The sequence below is a fragment of the Neolamprologus brichardi genome, chromosome 11 (assembly GCF_056152115.1).
Source record: "Neolamprologus brichardi isolate AB-2024 chromosome 11, ASM5615211v1, whole genome shotgun sequence".
NCBI classification, from domain to species: domain Eukaryota; kingdom Metazoa; phylum Chordata; class Actinopteri; order Cichliformes; family Cichlidae; genus Neolamprologus; species Neolamprologus brichardi.
This window is the reverse complement of record NC_142114.1, coordinates 18,889,433-18,915,328: the sequence shown is the minus strand read 5'-3', so window position 1 is coordinate 18,915,328 and position 25,896 is coordinate 18,889,433. Positions and strand designations below refer to the sequence as shown.

Sequence of the window (25,896 nt, the reverse complement as noted above, 5' to 3'; positions counted from 1 at the left end):
TACAAAAAATGCCAGATTTATTTAGTTTTCTCCAAGTTATGTTGCAGGTAACAGAAAATGAAAACAGATGTTGAAACTAGTCGATTGATAAAATAAAAAATTGACTCCATCACTGGTTCCCTTCTGCCTCAGCTTCTACTGGTCGGATAGTTTCCCTACCCTACCACGTGCTTTAAAATATCTACAAAAGCTTCTCTTGGATGTAGATTTCAGAGACATGAAGGGAGTTTTTTTTGACCGAAAGCTCTGCTGAAGCCGCAAAGGAGGGGTGATTGTGGCAGCGGTGATGGGGCGTGGGCTCTCTGGGTCAGCAGTAGCCTAGGCTGGGAACATGGCAGACTTTGGGAGTTTGCTATGGCTGGCAATCAGAGTCAAAGAGACCCTTTACCTGTAGTGCTACCTTGATCACCAGAAGGTGAAAGTGTTCTTCAAAGAAATAGTTTGACTTTTGAGTGATGCACTTATTCGCTTTCCTGCAGAGTTTGATGAATAATGTTCGCGCCTGTGTGTAAGATTAAAAAGCTGGAACCAGCAGCCAGTTAGCTGCTGATAGCCTGCCATAAAGACACTAGAAGGACACTACGAGATCACAACCTCACACACACACCAGATTCACATCATTTAAAGAGTTCTTCCACTGTTCGTGCACCACCACCATTACGACCTCTACCAATCCTGCAAAATGTTTTTAGCTGTGTGAATTTGCACACAAACATACAAGTGACACAAATGATGTCTTGGCAAGAGATCACGAAGCTGGGAGTAGATACAGTTACCCCAAAGCCTCTCTGAAGCATGTCCTGTAAAAAGAGGTGCTTGTAAAACAAAATGCATTGTGTTAATAATTAGTGTGCATTAGAAGGAGCAGTAGGTAAAGCTATCTGCTTCTTTTTCTTGATTCTTAACCACGAGACAATTAAGCACCATTTTAATCCTGACTGATCAGAAGACTTTCCAAGATTTGATGGTTTCTTGGAAAGTTGGGAGAGATTTATCAGTGCTCGTACCAACTTCAACCTAATTCTGTTGCTCTTCACAGAAAAAACTATCAGAAGGTGATGGAGGAGCCTCGTGAAGAGTTTTGTAGCAGATAGCTGCTGGACAGAAATAACGGCGGGACGTGTTGTCTCGTTCTTGGATATTTGTGAGCATTATGTTCCTGAGCGTTCCAGATATGCGTCCCAATTTCTCTGACAAACAAATCTCTCATAGTGGCAGGAGCCATCCAAGAGGGAGTCATTGTTCAGAGGAGGAACATGGCAGCATCCTTTGAGTTAGACCTCAGTAGTTTTGCAGACTTCTTAAGCAGAGTGTCTGGGGATCCCTGTGGGCATCACGTCGCTGGTTTTGCTTTGAGGCTGGGCGTGGTGAGAACTGGGCTTTCAAAAATCTCAGTTTTCCCCAAGGCAAGCCTGGGGCAGTTTAGCTGGCCATCAAACAAGGCACACTCTGAACAGAGTAGAAATGGCCCTATCAGGTTTTTCCCAGAGGGCTGGTGCCGCTTACTGTTCTCCATGATGGCAACTCAATAATAAAACTTCATTTGTACACTCAGCAGCTTTTTAGACGTGGGGTGTTGCCAGAGTGCTCTTAACCGATCCAGTAATGGTGGCGTCTTTAAAGACAGCGTTAAGCGTTGTGACATGGATGCAACAGTGTATTAAATATTTAAGACAAAAAAATTACTCTTATAGGTTTTATAGCTTTGTTATATAGCACTATTAGAGCAGCCTATATGGTCCGCTGCTTAAATAAACATAACTGCTAAGATACAACATTTTATAAATTAATTATAAGAGTTGTTTGGGTGTTGTCTAACCTTCAGGATAATTAACTGGCTGAAAATGACATGCACTAATTAGAAAAAGTCAAAGCTTGTGAAGGGTCACTAAGTGAAATGAGGTGGCTCTTCAAAAAGTGCCCTTTTGCCGACATTTACATCATTTATTCATGTGACCGAGGAGCGTGTTGGGCTACATCAGAGGACTTCATTACCTCGAAGTAGGCCCAGGGAAAACTCAAAGACCTCACCGACCATCAGGAAATAACTCATATCTATTCACCACAAATCAACATCTGTTATGTTACAAGGAAATCAGCTTTTTGGTTTTGACGCCCCTTATTTTCTTTTTTTCCCCTCATTGAACGATTCTGTGGATTCTTTATAAAGTTAAAGATTTTATAAATCAAATTGTTCCCTCATACTTCTTTACATGATATACTGTCTAAAAGTGTGGAAAACATCTGTAAAAAACACTGAGTTTGGTTTCTTTTGTTTTTTGTTTTACAGATGTTTCAGTGTGTTTCTTCAGGGTCATAAATAAAAACACACATCTGTTCAAAAACAAACAGTTATATCTATAACTTCTGTTCCCTGAAGGAGAGGAATGAGGTACAACACATAAGTATGGGATATCACGCCCAGTGTGTCCTGGCTGAAGTGATAACATGGGCATGGCCACGCCTGCACATGTACCCCCGTCATCACAGTCATCTCTCAGTTTGCTAGCTGTTCCTTACCGAACCAAGCTGTGCAGAAGGTGGAACCTTGAGTTGTACCTCGTTCCTCTTCTTCAGGGAACAGAAGTTATAGATATAACTGTTCGTTCCCTTTCAGTCGATTCACTCTGTACAACACCTAAGTATGCGACAAATTTACACGCCTCGCTCTGCGGGGCGTACTACCAGCACATTAGTGTGTTTGTGCGTGACCCAGCAGAAATTATAGTATGAGCCACCGAAGGGGCTGTAATGTCCAAACGACAGCACCTGACAAAAGTGTGCAGTGATGGCCAACTAGGTGCAGCTACAGGTTGGAATGAGCTCTCACTCCTGGGACACACCGTTAGTGCTGTACGTCAGTGAGATAGCTTCTATAATCCAGTGGGACAACCTCTGTTTAGACAAAGCTCTACCTCTGGCTGGATTAACAAAGCAGACAAACAACTAGTCACAAAAAAGAACATTCTCAATGTAGGTACGTAGCACACACACCGGACACAGAGAATGGATCCTCCTCTGCTTCTCAGATCCAAAAGGAGGGGACCAAAATCTCAGAAGCTCAAATTCAATTGAGCTATAAACTGCAGGAATAAACTTGGGTAAATATGTGGCATTTGGGCACGATACATCCCCGAGGCCATCAAGAGAGAACTGACCCTTAACTATCAAATTTGACCTTTCAGCAGGTAAGCATGAAGGTGCCAGAGATCCGGGTGTGGATGAATCACTTCCATCACCCTGCAGAGAGGAAGCTTGCCAAGGCCTTGCTGCTAATAGGCTGATTATCTCCACATACCACGACTTTGTTGGCCACCAACAGGCTCCTAGAATCAGAGTGAGGTGTACTCTCTCTAGAACTGGAGATATCGTTTCCACTGGGGGGAATGCATACAGAAGCACATCTGGCCATTGGTGGGCTAGTGCATTAAGTGTCCTGGGGTGCATCTTGTTCGCCTATGAAGAAGAACAAGGGGCAGTGTGTTCACCCTGGAGGCAAAAAGATCTACTTGCATGTCACCAAATAGATTCCATGTCTCTAGTTAGGCTGTAAGGACGGCATCAGATATTTATTACAAACACCTTAACCCTTACATACCATTCTGGTCAAATTTGATCTGTTTTTACATTTGACAGCAGCAACAAAACCTAATTCACATTCTTTTAGTCTGAAATTTGATGACTTGTTCTAAATCGTAAAATATACAGTTAAATGAAAATATTTTAAATTGCACAAAGATCTTGACTTGTATCTATAGTGATTGAATTTAGATCCACCAGTGTGAGTGAAATAAAATAAAATGGTGGTTAAACACAAGTTTGAAACTGAAAACTCTACATGGCTTGTCTCTGTGGATTTCTTTATGGGATTGTGGTGACAGAGTTCAAGGAGGACCTCGACACCATCATGAGAAGTCTGTTCCTGCAGAGACAGGCACCTGCAGGTCTTTGAAGGATCATGTGGACAGTGTAATAACAAAACACTGTAGAATCGATCATATAGGGTTCACATAAGGAACAGAAGTCATACAGAGCTCAGCGAATGTCTTGACATGGACACAAGCTCTAAAATAGGGCGGCACAGCGCTGCAGTGGTTAACAACATCACCTCATAGTCAGGTCTGTGGTCTGAATCCTGGTTGTGGCCTTTCTGTGTGGAGTGCTCATTTGTCCTACTTTGACTTCCTCACACAGTCCACAGATGCTTCTCAGGTAGATGGTGCCTGAAGTGTATAGAATGAAGTGCTGTGTTAATATAAGGTTACAAGTGTGGCTTGCTTGTAGTCAAAAGCACTTTATGGCGACTGGTCACTAAGACTAGAATAGCACCGTATGAATGCAAGAACGCTGTGTGCCTGCTAGTGTCTTACAATGTAAAAATAACCAAACATTAATCAAATAAAGGGCGATCGTGGCTCAAAAGTTGGGAGGTCGCCTTGTAATCGGAAGGTTGCCGGTTCGAGCCCTGGCTTGGACAGTCTCTGTCGCTGTGTCCTTGGGCAAGACACTTCACCCGTTGCCTACTGGTGGTGGTCAGAGGGCCCGGTGGCGCCAGTGTCCGGCAGCCTCGCCTTTGTCAGTGCGCCCCAGGGTGGCTACAATGTAGCTTGCCATCACCAGTGTGTGTGAATGGGTGGGTGACTGGATGTGTAAAGCGCTTTGGGGTCCTTAGGGACTAGTAAAGCGCTATACAAATACAGGCCATTTACCAAATAATTATTGTTATTATTTGGCCATTTACCAAATAATAATCTATTTATTCTGAGCCAATATTAAAACAGACATAAAAAGAAAGACTGTGAGGGTCATAAGACTATGGAGGGACCTGAGCTGCCATTTCAGCGAGTGTATATGTGTTCAAAAACACACACACAAGGTTTCTTACCACTGCTTTGAATCCACAGACTAGTTGGGTCAAGTTTTGTATTTATAAATTGTACTTATGACATTTTTATGACAGAAGTGAGACCAGTGCTTAACTCTTCTGATGTTATTGTACAACCATGTAATGGTTATACAAGGTTATATAATAGATCCTAACAGTTCTACACACCATTTTCACTTTGAATATAATATTAAAATACAGATCTGACATGAATTATTGCTGTTAGGCTTTCATATCTTAGTAAAGTGTGAAGCAATAGCTTGAGATAAATTTTTTTTTTTTTTTTTTGTGGAGGGACAGAATATGATCAATATGTGAGGGTTAGATGTTAAAGCTTTAAATAACCTTAAATAAACATGATACCGTTATTATTTACAGTTACACTTTAGGTGCCATCAATAGGAAATTATGTTAGAGATGGAAAAAAAAATGTTTCATGTCCAATTAATTTAGCACATAAATGGAAGAAGAAATTAAAGTGGCCAAAGCAGAAACAGCAGTTGAATTACTAACATGTTGGAGGTACACGCTATTCTTGGGTTTCATCATGCCGATATCTTAGAGCAAGAAATAATTAAGGACTTGAGCACTTCAGACCATTTCAGGGCAGGGGGAGGGCACGTAATTTTCAAACAACTGCTCAAAATAACCTCAGAGTTGGGAGACAATTTCAGATTACAAGTGGTGATAGTTTCAGAGATGCAAACAGGTAATAAATATATATAGCTTTAGGCCATCAAAACTCTTTATTATTCACAGGAAATTATTTCTTATTTATAAAGATTTCCACAAAAAGAATTGACCTTCATAAAGTAAATTTCTTTAACAAAAATGTTCCCCTGATTGAATTAATCTTTTTTCTTCTCATGAAAGAATACAAACACACAATAATTAATTCCTTTAACAAATACATACAAAAGTAAACATGGAAATCTGTCCATTGTCCTTTTCTGTGCCCGGTCCTGCAGAGACCTGCACTTCAGACAGTGTCTGCCTGCTTAAGTCGTGCCTGTATGAAGGGACTTAGAGTGAAGGGGCTTATTGATCGTCTTCTATGAGTGAAGTCCAGGCATTAGTTCCAGCAGGGTGAGTCGACAGCTGTCCATGAGCCACTCTACTGGGCCTACATAGCAGGGCTGAGTGGAGCTGGGATGTGCACTTTTGATTTTGATCTCCCCAACATCACTTCTATTGACCGATGCACTGTCCTGTGCCTTACTTGCTGAGAGAAGCACTTGCTGAGGCCTTGCTGGAAACCCGGACACAAGCCACTGTTGCATTATCCGGGCTGCCGTTGACAAGCTTGTGATGATGAATCTTCCATGGTCTGTTGAGACCCAGCCCTAATCACTGCTGTCATCTACTGGCAACTGCTGTATCCACTGACCACAGCAATCACAAGTTGGGTTATCATGGTACACAGGGCTGGAAATTCCAGTGTTTGTTATCTAGATATAGATGTGGACTCTATCCAAAGTTGGGTCAATCTGTTGTGAGAGAAGCCCACTTTTCCACATCTAATTTTTTCTTTGAAGACCAGAAACTTTTATTGGCAGGTTACTTTATACTTTTAACAGAATCCAATAAAAATAATTGTCAGTTAAAGCTATTATTATTTTCCAAACCCCCAAAGAAGTATCCAACAGTCAATGTTGACGTTCTGGTTAAATTGATCTTTTTGGATTTGGGAATTTTAAACTCATGCTGGAATCTGAAATGTCCATGGTTACACATTAATAAAAAAAAAAAAAGTTAGTTAAATAAGGAGGTAGGGACACCCATGTGCTTTATGTGTTTGTGTCAACCAAAACTTAGTATTTTATATCATTTGTGGTAGCCCAGTTGCCTTAACCCTATTTTGTAAGACAGATAAAGCTGTGAGGGGCTTACCACTTGATCTGGTGACACAGGCTTGCTTGTTCCAGTTCTCAGAGACTAAGAAAAAAATCTCGATATATCCTGTGTCATCCTGATGTAGCACCTGTGCATGAATCCAAAGGAAAAAAAAAATACAGTGATACATTATTATTTATATTTCATTTACAAATAATACACTTCCAACTAAAATTTGACAGTTCTTAAAAAAAGAAAAGGAAAAAAAGAAAAAAGAAAGGCTCCTTATGAACAGAAAAGAACCAATGGTGAGTTCTGCCATCTAGTGGCCGTTAAATGGAATGCAACAAATGGAGGCCTCAAATGCTTCCAAGCTTGCCTGTACCCATTATTAATTACATTCCTCCCTTTTCTCTTCTTTAAGTTTAATATAATACACCCCAGAGAGTCTGATCAGTTTATCAATCCCAGTGAGTCTCTGGGTGCCCATCATTACTGGATGACATCATTTTCTTAGCTCTCAGCAGCCTTCGGCCCTCCTCGTAGTCGTCTTGGTCCACACTGATCAGCAGGCGCACGCCTTCGGAGCCCGCTGCATTCCTCAGAGAGTCCGTGATGAATACTCCCTTCAGGGCCTCCAGCAGAGCTCCGGTCAGGTAGTCACTCCAGAAAGCCTCGAGGTTGGCCAGCTCCGTGAACTTGATGTCGCAGACGATGGATCCCAGGTCTCTGGCACGCAGCAGCGAACTCGCTTGACTGAACAACTCAAACTGCCGCTCCAGTGGCTGCCGCTTGTCCGAGGCGACGCCGTTGCGTAATGCCGATTCGTGCTCCAGGTATTCCGCCCGGACACGCAGGCGGATATCTGATAATGGCAGAGGGAGGAGGAAGTAATGATGGACAAAAGGGTGAGTGGCAGTGAGGAGAGAGAGTAATGGTAGGGAGAGCAAAGGGGAAGTGAAAAAGGAAGGAGGAAAGTGAAGGTTACCCAGAAAAAAAACAACGAAAAAAAAAAGAAAAGAATGGATAGGCCCATGACAGAAAAGGAGGGGTGATGAAGTTGAAACAAAGACGGGGGAGAGAAAGAAACAAACATGAAAACAATGTTAAAAGATGGCTCATTGAACTTTGTGCAAGACATCAAGCAAAAAGAGATTGTAGGATTACTAACTGGACTTAAATATTTGATTTTACCAAATCCTGACAAAGTAAGTGAATACGGTGGTGGAACAGGGCAAATTATTTACGAAGGGCAATGGACTTAGACCAACCCATGTGAACTTTTGTGCTCAATACAGCTACAAGCCCCTCTCGTCTGTTTCAGTGAAAGATATTCAGAGCACTGAGAGAAATCGTCTTTAGCTCATCCGGCTGTGTAGATCCCTTTTCTTTTTTAGATGGACAATTCCTTTTTAGGTACTTATGGTTTTTAGCAACATGACTGAATCAGAAGACGCTGGTGCATGAGAATTTTCTGTACGACAGCCAGCATGGTCCTCATAAATCACGGCTGTAGTGTTTGTATACTGAATATGATTAAATGAACTTGGCACCCTGAGCAAATATCGCAGTGGGGGTAACAAAAACAACTCAGCAGTGACAAGCCCGGGAGTGGCTTTTGTTCCTGACAGGTTTTTATAAAGAGCAGATTCATTCAGATCAAAATGGGTAAGGCTGAGAATAGATAGCGTCTGGAGTTCCGTAGTAACAGGATTGGTGGTCATGCAACAGCACAGCGAGAAAGATTAGAGGATACATACTGTACTGAGCAAGAGCAACGCTGAGATCATCTCCCATGTCATTATTCCAGAGCTCCAAGTGGGAAATCAGCTTCTGACGACTTTTGCTGCAACAAAAATCCATTTCTCCCATTCAAACCCCTTTAGCAGATGTAAACAGTATTTACCAGCAACATTTCTTCCAGAAACATTCGCATTAAGAGTCTCACTGAATTCATGTGCAGAAGCTGCTTTTTCATATTTGCATCTGAATGCATGATGACATTTTATGAAGCAAATAAGGAAGGAAAGAAAAAATTACAAAAAGGAGCACTGTGACTAAAAATAAACAAAATGGCTCAAAGGAAAAAAAAAAAATCAAATCAGCTTTAAATGCTACAACATGAAATACTTAATTTTGAAGGAATAAGCAGCACATGGTCACATGACAAATGTTTGAATGAAATGGACCCAGAGGTACTTCTAATACACTCTGACAAAAACCCAGAGTATAAGGTAAGCATGATTACGAGACTGTCTTGAACTCTTCTTCGTGTATGTACCAGAGGATTAGTGTACACTTTAACACACGTTTCGACTTGAGAGTCACATCCACCCCTCTTGCAGCCATGTTTTGTTTGGGGCTATAGGGAATGGCGCGAGACTCAAGAGGGATAAAGTTTGGAAAATGCCAACATTAGAAATGCAAATGTTGAATTAAACCATTGATTTTGCATCTCTTAACATTTGTAGAAGAGCAATAAGCAAACAGTGGCTTTGCATTCATGCCCCACAAGTCTGTAATTAGATTACTATAAAAACAGAGACTTGTTAGAAGGGGACACTAAATCGACACATTTTAAGCCATGTTTAAAATGTGTAGTTTTTACATGACAATCATTTGAATGAAGGAAGAACGTTTTCTTCAAAAGGGATTTATGGTTCAAAAATTTAAAATGTCAAGATTTTTTAAAGAAACCTTCGATTATAGTTCAAGTTTTGTTTATTAAATCATGTCCGTGTTACAATGTTTCAATAAATTATGTTAGACTAAAATAACTTAATTAATTTTCTGGTAAATTAATTGGCAATACAGAAGCCAGACACACAGAAAAACTGTTGCACCAAAGAACATCATCATAGAATGTAAAACATCTGTAAAAACTATTCATTCCCTTTATATGTTCATTTAATATTAAAAAAAGTTAGGCTAGTACCATAAATGCATTACAAACACTTGAGTGATTTGTCACTCTAGGGATTTATGGTACAAAAATATAAAATGCCAAGATTTTTTAAAGAAACCTTCGATTATAGTTCAAGTTTTGTTTATTAAATCATGTCCGTGTTACAATGTTTCAATAAATTATGTTAGACTAAAATAACTTAATTTAATTTTCTGGTAAATTAATTGGCAATACAGAAGCCAGACACATAGAAAAACTGTTGCACCAAAGATCATCATCATAGAATGTAAAACATCTGTAAAAACTATTCATTCCCTTCATATGTTCATTTAATATTAAAAAAAAGTTAGGCTAGTACCATAAATGCATTACAAACACTTGAGTGATTTGTCACTCTAAAGTATTACTTAGAGAAAAGCTAAGTTACATGACTCATCAGTTTAATATCATGGAAAAAAATTGCTCATCTCTATAGAGCACACTGTACTTGTGCAACATTTAGTGAAGAAGAGCACCAAGACGTCTACAGGAAGTCTACACAATCCTAAAGCTGACATGGAAACACTACCTATAAAACCAGCGGGCTACTATAGAGGAAGCTGGCATTACAAAAGTGGAGGAGGATCCACGTGGAATTAGGCTTATTTTATGAATTCTGCCCACTGCTTTCACAAGTCAGTAACTCCTCACCACTACAAACACATTATCCCCACAAGTGTGATGGTGGCTGCGTCATGCTGTGTGGAGGCTTCGCTGCAGCAGCTTGTGAAGGTAGAGGGTAAATTGAATGCAGCAAAACTCCTGAGAAATCCTGAAGGAAACCCGCTGCAGTCCGAGTCACATACGTTTTCAACACAATAAGCTACAGTTTTTCACCCCAACAGATTTGTGTTGACTTCGAAACTCACAATTGTTGATCACTAGCAGGAGTCCATTGTGATTTAATGAAGTTATATAAAAAAAGATTACGTATCTATCGTTGTGGCAAGCACATAGATAAATTTGCAGTTTGAGCATTTTTGTGTTTTGAGGTGTGAACTATCATAGAAGATAGAACAGACTACACATAATCTAACTTTATACAATATTCAGTATGGACAGAGGAAAATATGAAGTTCAAGCACCATTAACAATTTGACCTTTTTGGATCATTATAGTGTGTGTGAGGGCTGAGGGTACAATAAACACCTGCCCTTCATGCAATTACTCTATTTATGGATGTCCTCCATTTTGCCTTCCCATTTCATACTGAGGAGGATGGAGGCAGAGATAGTGACAGTGAGGAGGAGGCCATTTAAAAGCACAGGAACACAGTGATAGTCATTTTGTTAGGGTTACAGAGCACTTCACGCTTCATCACACATAGAGACATCCACTTAGACAGGACATTAGGAACCACAGCTTTCATTTTCTCACTTTAAACACCAAGTCCGTTTGGCTCCTCATCTCACCCCACCAAAAGGAGGGAGGGGGGAAAAGAGAAAAAGTTTAAGTACCCATTTACGAGGAGTCACTTGGCACGGAGAGCTTCAACTCTTTATCGATCCGTTTTTCTGTTGAACAACTGACCAAGAGAGTGGAGAGTTAGGGGGGTATTGAGAGACAGGCAAAATATCTGTGTCTGCCTGAAGAACTTTTTCCCTATAGTTTTAAAAAAAAACAAACATAAATCCTCTGTACCGTTTTGTGTAGTTTGAATATTTACTGTTCATTCTCTCCTTCTCTTTGTGTGTGAGGATATAGTTTTCCTGACACACAGGGTGCTCTGTTTAGAACTGCGAACACAGACAAAGGAGAGAAACAGACAAGCACAAGTGGGTTGCAGAGTGGTTAAATGGACTGTTCCTCCCCCAACATCAAGCAGGCATGGCACAGCAGTCACTTCTTAGTTTTAATGAGGCTTCAGTAAGGCCAATAGTTTGTATTGGCAAATTAATCAGCTCAGAAATGCATTTACTGCTCTGAACTATAACAAGGTAAAATCTAAATGGGATACTTGGATTACCCTTACCTTGACCAAATCTCTTAACCTTACCTTCCGGCCCTTTTTTTGTGCCGCACCGTTAATCAACAGTGCCCATTAAACCAAGGAAGGGCCTTCACAAGCACCCCATTTAGACACAAAAACACTACTGAGCTGAATGTGCAAACACCTTTAAGACATTTGTAACAGCAGTTGTCATTGTCAGAATGTAATTGAGATACTTCACTGAAAATGACCTAAGAGATGATGAATGGTGACAAGAAAGAGTATTTGAGGTCTGTTCAAATGCTATGGGCCAGCATTGGACTGAACTGCCCTATCTATCTCTGCTCCGTCTTGACAAACGCACACCAGGGCTCTCACAGGGCACAGAGATAAGATACAGCATGAGCTTCCTTCAGCAGAGCACTGTTCGGTGATTTTCCCCAGAACGGCTTGAGTAAAGGTTACGTGGACATTTTTTTTTCTCTTTTTTTTAAAGAGCTGTCTGTTGGCAGCCATTTTAGATTTGGTGCAATTGAATACATGGCCTTACAGAACAGGACTCTATGCCCAATTAGGATTTTTTTTTGTCCCTTGAGCATCCAGAACTGGCATCGTGATGTTTCAGTTTGCCAAAATAATATGAGTCAGTTCAATTCACAGGGCAGCCATTTATAAGCCTTGCACGTCTCCAATGGGTTCATATGCAGTGCTGACTCGTATTTTCACAAACATGTCCAACACATTTCTGTTTCCACTTTGCAATCAGAGTTAAACTCTTCAGTGTACTTGTTCTAATTTCATTTTGTAAATCCTAATTTATCTCACCATGACCTCAGTCAAACATAACCTAAATCTCTGTTTGGGTTAGGCATCAGACATTACGTTTTCTTTATAAATGACCAGAACAGCTTTCACTTCTGCATTACTACTGAAACTTTCACCACAGCTAAAAACCTCCATGATTTCATTTGGTGTCATCCTCTTTAATAAAATTTAGAAACTCCACTGTCTAACATGAGCAAAGATCAGGGCTGGTGTACCGTGCCCATTTCAGAATATGAATCCTTCAGACTGAACAATAGTAGGCTGGAGCAATTTGCTTTAAGTCTGGTGGCTTCCTTGACAGGCTACTGAATTTTATTAAAGTAGCAAAGTTAAGCAGACATTTTTCTGTAAGCTTCCACAATAACCTTTCTGCATGTTTTAATTTGATGTTGTCCAAGACAAAACTAGACTTGTGCAACTTCTCTCAGCTCTCTTTTTAGGCTTTAGCCCATGACTAGAGACTGACCAATTAGGTCTTTCCTAAGAGAGAACTGGCTGTTGTACAACAAAGGCATTCACCACCCTTCATACGATGAAAAGTTTAATTAACTGTGGAAAGTTCTGCAGGAAAATCTGAAATGGCAGCTCTAAAATGGAGGACAGACTGACTCTGACAGTACACATACTTGCTGTATTTTTCCTCGGTTACTACGCTGCCAACTTAATTTTCCTGTAAGATTGAACTATGCTGCATTGGTTTCCCAGGCCGTGTACATAAATTAAGGTTAGACAATGTGATGAGTGGCTATGTTGTCAGTGTGGCTAACAGTTTAGTTTTCTTTACAGCTAAAGGTTTTCAGCTATGTCATATTCTTGCCCATATAAACCATCTGGTCACCTGGTTGGAAGAGGTTAGTTTCATTCTTTTCCCAAGCCTTACTCACATTTACTGGAATTTCTGCTGGACATATTTGTGAAAATATGTTAAGTTCCCTTGATTTCAAATATTGGGGAATTTAAAATACTTTCGTTACGTGCTTCCCCTTTTGGTATGGTTTGAGTAAAATCAAACTGACTCAAGGTTTTCCCAAGATCACTGTACAGTCTTTGGGTTTGAGGCTTACTGCTGAGGACTCTGGTAGTTCTGTGAAACACTGACACCAATAACTCTTGTCATTAATAGGCAGGAAGCTAAAAATCTCAAATAGAAGCTTTTTTTCTTCCACAGTGCATAAGACTAGAGAACATTACAGGATGATTTTTTTCTGTTAAAGCAGATTATGTTTTCTGAGGGAGACAGGGTAAGGAGCAGCTACATTATGATACACAAGCATCGTATACAGAGCAAAGTGGCAGCACTAACCCCTGCTGTAACAAGGGGGAGAGCCTCTTTTACCTTAGGCATCGGCCCAGACTTGTGAGAGAGCGCATGACTGAGTTGATCGCGCACACTGCAGTATGTGCAGACAGAGTGGAGTGACAGACTTTTTTGTTTTGTTCCTCAGTCTCCATGATCCATTGTGTCTTAGGTTACTCGATCTGAGTCACATTCTTGAGTCAACCTGGTGGAATCAAATGTGGAGTCAAGACAGCAACAGTTCATAGTCACAGGCACATCACTCATCCTGAGTAGCTAAGAAAGGCTGTCCTTAATGATTTCTTCCTCTTTTATTTTTTGAATGAAGTGAGAATCATCGGGCTTTTGTTGTAATGAATATTTCTGACCAACAGGCAAAGATGGACATTCAAAAGTAGTTTGGGAAAGTCTACATGAATGACTAAGCAAACTTCATACAAAGGGAAACTGATGTTAGTGTTATCTCTGTCTTTTTGTACCAAGACAAACTACCATTGATTTCTTAAAGGTAGGTAGTAGTGGAAATATGGGCAAGGACGTTGACAATGGATTACATAGTGCAGCTTTTCAGTGGCGTTAAGACAGTTTCAAACAACTGCTAAAAAGTGATTTTGGGGGGATATGTAAGGTTTGACAGTTGTCAGAACCACTCTGGTTCAAGCTTAGCAATAAAGCAGAACAATGGCTGTATCTGGTAGTGATTGGACTGGACACTTATATTGAAAGAAAGGGGAAGAAAACAAAAAACAAAAAGGACAAGACACAGCCTACCAGTGAGCATTCTTATCAACAGCAGCAGCTGAACATAGTCCAAAAGGTTAGAGAAAAGAGAGGTGGAATGAAGGGAAAAGAATATAAAGGACTCCCACAGGGAGAAACTGATAAGGCAACAAAACTCTGATGTTGTATGTTTAAAAACGACAGTTAAAGGGTAATCGTTAAGTCTCAACAAGATCATAGTGTACCAACAAAAACATAATGTGGAAATGCTTTAAAAGAAAAACTCAAAGGGAAGTGCATCACATTGAGTTCTCAGACTTAAAAGTAGCTCTAGGATTTTCAAGCACATTTGGTAAGTATGACCGCTGTGGTCTGTGCAGCACAGAGAGCTTTAGGCAATATTGCAGTCTGGATTTTTCACCAAATGTGACACTGGGTTGAAAAACAAAACAGAAGGAAAATAAAAGTTTCCTCAACCCTGGAACATGTTTGGACTCTGTGCAGCTCCAGGAAGAGGTAAAGTACAGTGGCCTTTGCAAGCACACCATCTTCCATATTTTTATAAGTAGGTGTGAATCTAGTGTACCGCTCTGTGCTTCTGTGCTATTTAGGGATGGGAATCGAGAACTGGTTCTTGTCAAGAACTGGTTCCCAGTAGTCTACTTCCTTCAAATCGTTAGTCTGCCTGCCTATCGACCCTGCTTATCCGTTCTTGCACTCTTGCTACATTCAGCTGATTTAGTTTATGTGTAAGAGGAGGAAAACAGTAGTGCAGTTTACGACGTGAATATGGACATTTCTTTTATTTTTATTGCATAAAAGGATGAGAGCGCAATGGTAAAGTGGAGACTGGGACAGAAACAACTGCCTTATACTGTTAACGCAACTTCAACATTCCGCAAGCACAGCATGCTAACGCTAAGCTAAGAGGAACTCCGAGTGATGCTAAAGCTGAGTGAATGCTGACTTAAGCCCAGCACCATGATAAAGTGAGCCATCAGTTATGGTGAAGCAGCCACTGCTGAACTTCAACAGGTAACAAACTGATGAGCAGTCATACTGCAGTCTCCGTTTCTACCCATTCATGTTTCTACAGTGGAATCACCAAGACGATTGCTTTAAAGTCTCTTGGTGATGGTTTTTTTTATCCTCGACTTGCATTGTCGGCTTTGTGTTCATACCTAAATACTAAGAGAAAGATCACGTTTGTCCTTATTAGGATTTGTGATTATGAGACGGTGAGTTTCAGATCATTTTACAGAGTAACACCAAAGTAATGTAACAAGTAGTATAACAAATGTCTTTCTCCTGGAAGTAATTAAATAACGTACTGCATTACTTTTAAGAAATGTGTTCTGTGAAATATGTGCAACAAGTTTTTTAATTTATTTTTTTGAGTAGTGACCCCAACACTGATCACAACAAAGAGGGGAAATGCCTCCAACATGCACAAACATTTCACCACCTAGTTAATTACGTACGCAATTAATTTGCATGTATTTGATATGCTGCTTAGAAGTGCTGGCAACTCTCAAAGTGGAGGCAATGAGAAATCGATAAGGAGCCGAATCAATAAGCAAAATCGATAAAGAAATCGGAATTACTAAATTCTTATCAATTACCATCCCTACTGCTATTTAATTTGTCCGTTTCTCCTAAGTCTACAAATAACATGTTAAATTGTATGCTAGCTTTTAAACACGAATGTTCTTAAGCATGAACTTGGGGCTTTTATGCATTTTGGTGTGACAACGGAAAAAAAAATAAATAACATTTTGGCATTCAAGATTTGGCATAGATAAACAACATCAGAATTGAAGAAACTAAACAGGAAATATGATGATGCCAGGGAGGTGTTAATAGGCTGAAAATTATATTCTCGTCCGTTTAAAGAAGGAAAAATGAGCAGCAGGGGTAAATAGCAGGATGAAGGTACCACAGAAGACAAGAGAAAAAACCAAAAAATAAATAAAAAGAAAGACACTTTGAAAATGCATGAGTTGCACTTACCACAGGACACTTTTTGTGGCGCTGGTGGTGGAGGCAGAGGATGACTTTGCCTGCTTGTTTTCTTGGACTTACGGCTCCAGCCATTTCCCCTCTTCTTCCTCCGCCTACTTGCACATGGCCCAGCCACAGGAGTGTAAATACCTGACAGAAAACATATTGACTGAGTTCAGGGATGCAAGACAAAAATGACAGCAAAGGACTATTTTTAGCTTTTCATCAAAATTTTACTGCTGATATTTGATCACAACTTTCAACAAGAAAAATCCCTGTTAAGATCATGGTGTGTACACAGCATTCTTCCCCACACAAGACACCGATCAAAAAAAAAAGAAGAGAAAAGGTTTTAACCACCAAAAATTATTTTTTAAATATTATTATATTAATTAGGGTAATAATCACTGACATATATAATAGTCACAAAAGGCAACGATTTATGTGGGGGGGAAAAGTAGCAGCTTCCATGCCTTAATTTATATTTTGCATATAAGCAAAGTCAATCAGGCTAAAGAAGGCCAATTCTGAACCACAAAAAATCTGGTACACACACACACACACACACACACGTTTTCAAATCATCATCACGTACTTCAGTTTGACCAAATACTAAAGAGCAGTAAACTTACCAGTTTCTAATTGATGTGCGAAAGATGTAAGAGGAGTTTCTGTCTCCCTGCAGCTGCTACTTATTCCAGAAGTACACACAGACTCTGTGCTTTCTATCTCATACCTCTGTCCAATTCTCTCTGGAGAAACTGAAAAGCATAAAAAACACACAACACATAATGGCAAACTATTTGAGATCAACTACAGCAGGACATAATCTCAAGATCCTCACCTGTCCTCCTTTTCTTGTGGGACACTAAGGGTAGCAGGTCATGACGGGTAAGGACTCTTAGAAGTTGTAGTAGTGGTGCCAGATTTCCATCACTAAGGTATCCTTTCCTCTCGAGCTGTAGCAACAGCTCAAGGCCACTCTTGGGTTTTGGGTCCAAAAAGGGCTGCTGTGACCCCGTAGGCTTTAATTGCTGCCATGCTTTTAGCAGCTGTGGACTTGGGGCCACACCTGGATCATCTGGATTGTCCTCACGGGGTTCAACTGTCCAGCTTGCGGGATCGAGAGGATGTGTCGCGGAGCAAGTTTCATTCAGAAGGAATGACAGGACTTCAATGTCAGTCTCTGTCAGCTGAGAACCAACTACTTCAAAGACTTCATGGAGAGACAACATCCCATAGTAGTTGAGGCACTCTGTTTCATCCCAGTACAGTGAATCCCTGAGCGGGTACCCTTGGTGATGCACTGCAGCCATGGTCAGGATTTGGCTATGGACCTTTCCCACGTTTCAGCCAGTGATAAGACTACAAAAACAGAACAATTACTATTAAAGTTTTTTCATGTCTAACAAGATACATCCAAGTAACCATATAAACCAGATAAGTAGGGTTGGGTACTGAGCTGGTGCTTTTGAGGGAACTGACCAAAATATGTCAGTGCTACTGTTAATCAGCACCAAATTCTGGTACCAGAAAAATAAACCTGGGTTATTGAAAGAAAGAAAGCAAGATGTCAATAATGCTACATACTGAAGAGGAACAAATGATAGGGCAATAGCGGTAGAATGCTGAAAGCATTTTCAGGTGTGGTTACATGTTTTTTAAAAACTCTCTAACACTTGTAGTGCAAAGTCCAAAGCAACACATCTAATCTGCATTTACACCTGGTCAAACAAAAATAGATCTAAAGCTTAAGAGTGTACCATATTTTCTAGCCTGAAAGCCAAATTTACTAGAGGACCTGCAGCTTTAACTCTAGCGTAACTGTAGCCAAAGTATAACTAATCGAACCAATGGATGATGAAGCTTTTAGTGAGACATTGACATCTTCTTCAGGTAATAGCTAGGTAGCTGGACAAGATGTCAGAGAAACAGGGCTGTTTTCACTACATTGATGACTTTTCATCTGGCCATTTGCTGCAAGCCAACACTTTATGAGAGATGATATGTCCAAAATATTATTACCTAACCATTGCCAATAACAGCACAACAACATTTTACACACCGCCAGCTGCCTCAGCTGTGAAAATGACCATCATTGTTTGTATACAACATTAAACAGCAACGAAATAAAATGTTTCAACTGAAAAGTAGCGACTTATGTTGTATGACAAACTTTCGGATTTAAAGTATAGGGGGGAAAAGGTAAAAACGCCAGCATCAACTATCAAATGTAAAAGATAGTCAGCCCACCCAGTGTAAAGTAATATATTGGGGGGGGGGGGGGGGTAGAGTCAGGTTTTCTTTAACAATTACTGGATCAATTGTCTGTATGTGCATAGTCACCCTCCCCTAAAGGCCTGTTCTGAGCCAGGAAAAACCCTGTAATCTATGTACACAGAATGCATTGTACTCAGCGTTCCTGTAAAGGCTGCAATTCTCATTTAAGAGGCTTGACCTCGAGTTCCTTCCATGTTCTATACTCCTACTTTTAATTGCATTACATACACTAAACAATGTCATCTGTGTCGCTGTTTAAGCTATAAAACGTCGCTCCAACAAATCCCGTGTAGCTACATATAAACTGCATTAACCACTAAACTGTATTTATCTATAAAACATAGCAAGGCGTTTGTGCCATGTAACACAGTCAATGATCATGTTGGCGTAATACTGCAGCGTTACGCCCGTTCTCTAGTCTCTACCATTATATGGCTGCATCAGCTAGCTCAGCAGTCCTTGCCATTTTCACCATTTTCACCCTCAGCTCGAAACAGTTTTTAAACGCGTAACGGAGAACCCCCTTATAACCACTTTATTTCCATTCACGTTCAGAAACATACACTAACCAGTTGGAAGCCAAAGATAGTAGCCGTTCTTCAGACGCCCAGTAACAACCAGTGGAGCAAAATTTTCCCCTTTGACTAGTTACGTAACCAGTCACGTTTGTCTGTGGAAAAAGCATAACAAACATCAGGAACTGCAATGCAAACAGCGGTTTAGCCAAATAACAAACCTGAAATTAACAGGTGTGCTACATTTCTATATACGCACTGAAACATATAACAGTAACTATAGGATTAAAACACACATATATAATTTTTTTTTCCCTCTGTATGCATTACCGATAAATACAAAGAACAGAAATGGATATCGCTTGCTAGCTACTAACGTTAGCTTACTTCAGCTATAAATTGGCTGTAGTATCGACGAGCATTGGGTCACATACATGAGAGCGTGAAAAAAAGCACCAGTAGATTAATATTCAAAGCATTTTAACGAGATAATAATCAAGAAACCCAAAGTAACTAGGGGCGACTCACCTCCGGGTGGGTTGAATGATCTAGTAACTTCCACAGCAGCGTGCAGTTCTGCACTACGTCAACGCTGAGGAATTGACCAATCGCAGCCCCCTGACTTCCACGGCGACGCCCAGTCACGTTTTTGCTCTCGCTGATCTGCTAGTCTTCTTTGAACTGATCTGAAGACAGTTTTTCATAAACAGCCACTTTATTGTATTGATCAAGTCAGTAAAGACAGCTGATTCAAGGGCGCTCCCTCCCCCTCTGTTTTTTTTTCATTTTACTTTTGTTGTCTTAGCTTTGACATGAAAAAAAACAAAAAAACAAAACAAAACAAAAAACAAATCAGTACTTTAAGCGAGCTTTGCAGCGTAGTGTCCATAAGCATATAAGCACAAGAATATATGTACTGCAGCAGGCTACACCCAAGCATAGTAGAGGGAAAACTGCTGGATGCTGTCAGTAGGTGGCGGTGTTTGGAACCAAGGCAGCTAGGAACAACAACAAGGAAGGCAAATAAGAGCCACATCATATCCGTAAACTAAAACAGCAACAAAAGGTCTGAGGCAGTCCCATTAAACTCATCTGCTGCTGTGAGTATATGTAATTAAACCATTGTAAATTTGGCGGTTGATATTGTTCATTTTTATTTCGGTTCATTTTAATTAGGTGTGTAAAGTTGGGCTACGATAAAATCATAAATCCGCTTTGACTAGAGTGGTTATTAGCAGAGAAGCTAGCTGCGACAGTATTTGAACAACCAAGAGTTATTAAGAACAACTGGGAGCTATGATGGACTACATACCGGGGTTTAGAAATGCCATTCAGTTAGGATACTTGACAAATTAAAAATAAAATAAGTGATTATTCCCTGGAAATGTTGTCGAATATCCGGGCGTTGTTTAATGATGTGGCATTGACCAAGCCCTTTCGCTGACGAACATTTTCCTCTGCCTACTGTTGCTAAGCTAAGTCTTTTGAATGTTGTTTCTTCAACCTCTGGGAACGACAGGATTGAGAAATGCAGGAATATAAAAACTGGTGTTGGTCACGAACTTCATTCTACACTGGCTGACCTGTTTATAAATACTTTAGTTAGCCATTTATCTGGATATAAAAGAGAGGGAATCAATTAAGTGGTGCCAGAATGGTGCCCTTCTTCTCCTTTTGACTGTTCTCTTTAGGGGTAACCACAGCAGATCAGATTTCCTCTATCTCGCTGATTATATCCTCCACATCCATGACCCTGAGCCTCCACTCTTTCCAGCTTCACTGTTACGTCTGCCTCACTTTCAGTCACATGTATTCTGTCTTACTTCTACTGAGTTTCATGCCCAGATTTTGGTGTTATAATATGATGGTTTAAAACAACTTATGTTGCTAAATATAAACGGCTATTGGGAGTCAACATCATAAGTATGTGTAAAATTGCATAGCAGGATTTTTTGTGTGTATATAAAAACAAATTGGCACCCCTGAAATAAATTTAATCTGGTTTGCTAATTGAGGTTCATTATAGTCAAGCTTAAAATACTTTTTTTAATGAGCTGCTCAGGAATAACAAAAAATAAAAGGCATTGGCAGCAAGAATATGAGTCAGAGTCAACTTTAAACCTATATGAGTCTTACTTCATCCACCAGTGTTGTTGTGTAGGGGAAGAACGCTTTTCTTCTTCTTTTTTTTTTTCTTTCAACCTTATCGTGAGACCAAGTCAGTTTGATTGTAGTGTTTGTTTGTTTTGTTTTTTTATCTTTTGTCTTTTTGAATCTTGGAAGTTTTTGCATTTTGATGAAAATTTAAATTTGATAATGAATCAAAAATAACTGCCTAACTGCCTAGAATTAAAATAACTGTGGCATTTCAACATTTCTATCCATTGGTGAGATTTGCTTGTAGAGGGACTTGAGAATTAGTGATGGAAATGTTTTACAACTGGTATTTACATTCTGTGTTTTCTTCCTTGCAGTTGTCTGACAGCAGACTGTGTACATGCCATCTGCAGTGCCAAAGGGGGAGAACTGTCAAGTGGACATGGACAGCAAGGCAGGAGATCTGTTCACAGCTGAGGATGCTCATCCCACAGGCACAGGAGGCACAGGAATCCTGGCAAAGTATGAGTTTAAATGTGTTTGTCTATCTCAGATTTATCACACAATAGAGCTGACATGTGCTTCTGCATCTGTTATACCTGCTGCTAATGTTTGTAAGCTTAATGAGCCACCAAGTGATAATATAAATTTTGCACATGTCATAACTCCTCTTAATGTTTCTGGTTCTTAATGTCTTCATCTTATTTCGTAGGCTCTGGCTTCCCAAAGGCATCTCAGCTAGCATGGCTAAAGAGTGGTTCGACAAGCGCCGATTGTCCATTCGACCTTGGGCCAGTTTTGTAGACCAGCGCAAGTTTTCAAAACCCCGCAACTTTGGAGACTTGTGCAAGAGGGTGGTGAAAAATGTGGAAATTTACAACAGCAACTACACCTTCATCTTCTTGGGGCTTATCCTCTACTGCATGTAAGCCCAAAACACGACTTTGTTCGGAGCTCATAAATCTGGTTAGGCCAATTAGAAACGAGAAAAAGGGAAGCAGTAGTAAAAAAAGAAAGAAATGAAATGAAATTTTCAGCTGATACACTGTAATAAACGATTGGACTGTTGATGTTTCCTCTCTTCAGCATCAGCTCGCCCATGCTACTGATCGCCTTGGCTGTGTTTGCTGGTGCCTTTTACATCATTCACATCAAATCTTTGGAGTCTAAACTGGTTGTGCTCGGTGAGTAAAAGTGTCTCAAATAACTCGGACACCTTCACATAAATACCTGCTTGTTGAATCACCGGCAAATAATATAAATGTTTTTTTGAGCAGCTACTTTAAGATAAACCTAGCTTGAATAATTAAACATCAAACTTTAAGTTGTATATCTTTATTCATCTATTTATTTATTTATTACCTCCTTTAAATTGTTGTGTATAGAAATTAAATCAATGGGTTAATGAAGCAACCTATTCCCGCAAATTATTGTTCTCTACTATTACAGTTCTCAGTAACAGTAATGTAACTAAACCACAAAAGATATCAGTTTAGTGAAGAATAAGCTAAATTTATGTAAGATTTTAGTTTGAGAAAATAAAACGTCTTCATTTTTATGGAATCTTTAATTGCTGTCATAATTTGTGTTCTCAAACCTTCAATTTTAATGTGAACCAGGCAAAGAGCTGACCACACCTCACCAGATGAGCCTGGCTGGAGCCATTTCTCTGCCTGCGTTCTGGTTGGCCGGAGCTGGCGCTGCCGTGTTTTGGGTTCTTGGTAAACCAAACCACATTATACTTGTTCTGTGTTACTCTTTGGAATCTTTGTTTAAATTTTTTTTTATTGTGTTTTTCTGATTTTGGAAATATAATTGAACATATTCCACTGCTGTCTGCAATGCTAACATTTCTCTAATAGTGGACCCTAAATCTTGTTCACGCATTTGTAAGAAAAACCTTCTTCTTTGTTACTTTCTCTTCACATCCATTTTATACTGCTATAATTCATCTTCCCAGGAGCAACGCTGTTTGTGATTGGCTCTCATGCTGCGTTCCGTGAGCTGGAGGGATCGGACATAGAAGAGCTCCTCATGGAGCCCGTATAAAGACCAGGCTAAACTATCAGCAGGCGCCGGTTGGCTATCAGTCATCATGTTGACCCTGCAAATATGTTTGCACACAGGAAGAGCTGTTCATATATATGTTCCTTAGCTTGTTAAATTCCCTGTGTTTTAACCCCTTACCATGGTATCAAGAATGTACCTTGTCATGTTACTGACAGCTTTTTTAAGCTCATTTAAGCACATAAATTGCCATAGAACACAAAAATGGATTTCTGAACATGAAATCTAACCACACATTAATGCAGATTATATGCCTTTCTATGTTCATTTCAAACCTTGGATGCCTCTGATTTGTGTAAAATAGTCTTTCATTCCTTGTAATATTTCTCAGCTTATATCTTAATAGGCTATCTGTGCTGTGCTCTCTGCTGTAGATATTTGGGCTAATACATTCTCTCTGATTTGAATAATATGTATAAATGTAATCTTTACACTTCTAAAGAGAATTTGTGATTGTTTCCAAAGGAAAGTGCAATTTAAAGCTTTAAAACTGTATCTAATGCTAATGCACAAACACATATTATCATTATTGTTATTATTATTATTATTATTATTATTATTATAGAAATGCAGGTTTTGTCATTCAGATAGGCTTATATAGATGGCTTGATGATGACACATCTTTAAAGGTCAGTACTTAATCATGGTATTTTACATCGGGTTTATAATTTCCTTGTTAGCATGTATACATGTTTAGCTTGGAACTTTGAGGTGTAACGTCACATAAATGTAAAATATTTTATTGAAATTTATCGTTCGTTTACATTCTGATAAAAGTTGAGTGTTTTGTATCTATATTTTCTCAGTGCAATAAACCCTTAAGGCCAGCTTATCCAATACTCGCTTTCTTTTTTTTAATTCAGTGTCAAATTAAGTCATATTTATTTCCTCTAAAGTTGCTACTACAGTTGACTTTTGTTTGTGCATGCATAGCAGGAGTTGTAGTGAACTCGGTGTCCCTCGGCAACACTTAGGTCTGTACATGTTCTCATTATTCTGCTCCAGTCTAAATACACAGCGGAATAGGGCACTTCCAGCCCTTGTGGCTCCTCTCCTCTGCCTCCAGTATACCAAACACCGCAGCGCTCACCAACCCCCTCTTGTCCCCCTTTTCACGTGACCCCTGTGACCCTGTGCTCTGTGACAGCACAGCGAAAGGACCCCATGCTCAGGTTGCCATAGCGATGACCTTGGAGGGCCCCAGTCAGACACACACTCGTCCACAGGAGCACTCGCTTACACACTGCGGCAAAGGCAAGCGATCGATATTCTATTATACGTAGGGTGGCGAGGAGCGGGTTGGGGGGGGGGGGAGTCGCACTGCAGTGAGCTCACTGCAGAGACACGGGGGAAATTAGAACGAGGGTGAGAGCGTGAGCGTGTTTGTCAGGGAGAGTGACAGAAAGTGGGTGCGCATGTGTGTTTGTGTGTGTATGCATGCGTGCGTTTGTCATTGGGTAGTGAAACGATTCCACAAAGTTTTTGTCTTTCTTCCTCAAAGGGACGTGTCCTAATTTTCTTTTTTTTTTAGTTTTTTGTGGCAAAGTGACCTCACACAAAACTTAACTCTCACATTATAGAGCATTACATTATGTATAATTTATTTGATTTGTGTACTTGGTAGGCAATAAGCAGTTCATTTAAAATATATGACCCCTGTGGCTCAGGTAGGCAGCACATTTGCAGCCCATTCCCTGAAGGTGACCTGCTTTATTTGCAGGAATGTAGCATATTAATCAAAAAAAGTAGCTGTTCCTTCCTATAAACACACTGCCTGCACTATTATTTTTCTATCAACTTAAAAGAGATGGCTTTTGGGAAATGGTAGAGCAATAATCCTTTTGTATGTTGGTCCTGCTGAGAGCGAGCCTCATCTCTGAGCTCATTTATGTTGGAGTCAGACAATGCTGACACGTATAGAGTGGTTTTGGTGCATTATCCTGGGCTGCTGCCAACTCGTCCCCCTATGGCACTTGAACATTATGCAGTTTTGTAGGTTGAAGTGCATATATTTGCAACACTAGATGGCATCTCATCCTAAAATTCTTATTCTGTCATATTCTGCTGAGCTATACTCTCATATGCATAAAGCTGCACTGCATGGGCAAGGGTTATGGTGTTTTCTATATATTTCATCATGAAGAAATTGCTTTATTACAAATTTGAATATATATTTGCTGAAATCAAATATAGGTGCAATATTCAGGGGTTGTAGTCTACTAAAATTGTTAATGAATGCCAAATATAGACAGGAGGTAGAAGTAATATGATGTCAACTGGTCAGTATTCATGAATGCAGACGACAAACTGCCAGTTCAAAGATGCAGCTCTGTGCTTCCGGTGGAATCTATTGAACACAAAGTAATTTTTCTTGCAGGATTTGTTATTGTGTGTGCACCCAACGCTGATGAGTGGCACTCATTTCAGCCAAAAATATAAAATAAGAGAAAATATGAGCAACTAAACAAAAGTAAAGTTTTCTGTGGTACAAAAAGTAAATCA

The 25,896-nt window shown here is 39.9% G+C and overlaps 3 protein-coding genes across 11 annotated transcripts in view; 1 reads left to right on the top strand and 2 right to left on the bottom strand.

Moving 5' to 3' along the window:
• The window catches only part of pou2f2b (POU class 2 homeobox 2b), a 71,642-nt gene extending 67,430 nt beyond the window's left edge, over positions 1-4,212 (bottom strand). For all 5 annotated transcript variants that reach the window (XM_035913042.2, XM_006802807.3, XM_087848272.1 and 2 more), the window contains exon 1: positions 4,109-4,212. The gene's annotated coding sequence lies outside the window, so the exon portion shown is untranslated. The remainder of the gene's footprint in view (positions 1-4,108) is intronic.
• A 1,103-nt stretch (positions 4,213-5,315) lies between these two features.
• dedd2 (death effector domain containing 2) lies at positions 5,316-19,811 on the bottom strand. 5 transcript variants are annotated; one of them, XM_087848271.1, is made up of 6 exons: positions 19,759-19,811; positions 19,285-19,385; positions 17,280-17,800; positions 17,068-17,196; positions 16,445-16,585; positions 5,317-7,583 (listed from the first exon to the last, which is right to left on the bottom strand). In XM_087848271.1, exons 3-6 carry the CDS (start codon positions 17,749-17,751, stop codon positions 7,180-7,182), a joined length of 1,146 nt encoding a protein of 381 aa, XP_087704397.1. In that variant the 5' UTR covers positions 17,752-17,800; positions 19,285-19,385; positions 19,759-19,811; the 3' UTR covers positions 5,317-7,179. The 5 variants fall into 5 exon arrangements, 2 of the variants coding, with proteins under 2 accessions (XP_035768939.1, XP_087704397.1); XR_015719778.1 differs by having other exon boundaries at positions 7,544-7,583; positions 8,479-16,585; XR_015719779.1 differs by lacking the exon at positions 5,317-7,583 and adding an exon at positions 7,684-11,187 and having other exon boundaries at positions 11,304-16,585.
• A 400-nt stretch (positions 19,812-20,211) lies between these two features.
• On the top strand, positions 20,212-24,226 carry rabac1 (Rab acceptor 1 (prenylated)). The gene is made up of 6 exons (XM_006802815.3): positions 20,212-20,330; positions 21,705-21,849; positions 22,040-22,252; positions 22,414-22,511; positions 22,947-23,048; positions 23,288-24,226. The coding sequence occupies exons 2-6, from the start codon at positions 21,728-21,730 to the stop codon at positions 23,374-23,376; spliced, it is 624 nt and encodes a 207-aa protein (XP_006802878.1). The 5' UTR covers positions 20,212-20,330; positions 21,705-21,727; the 3' UTR covers positions 23,377-24,226.
• The last annotated feature ends 1,670 nt before the right edge of the window (positions 24,227-25,896 follow it).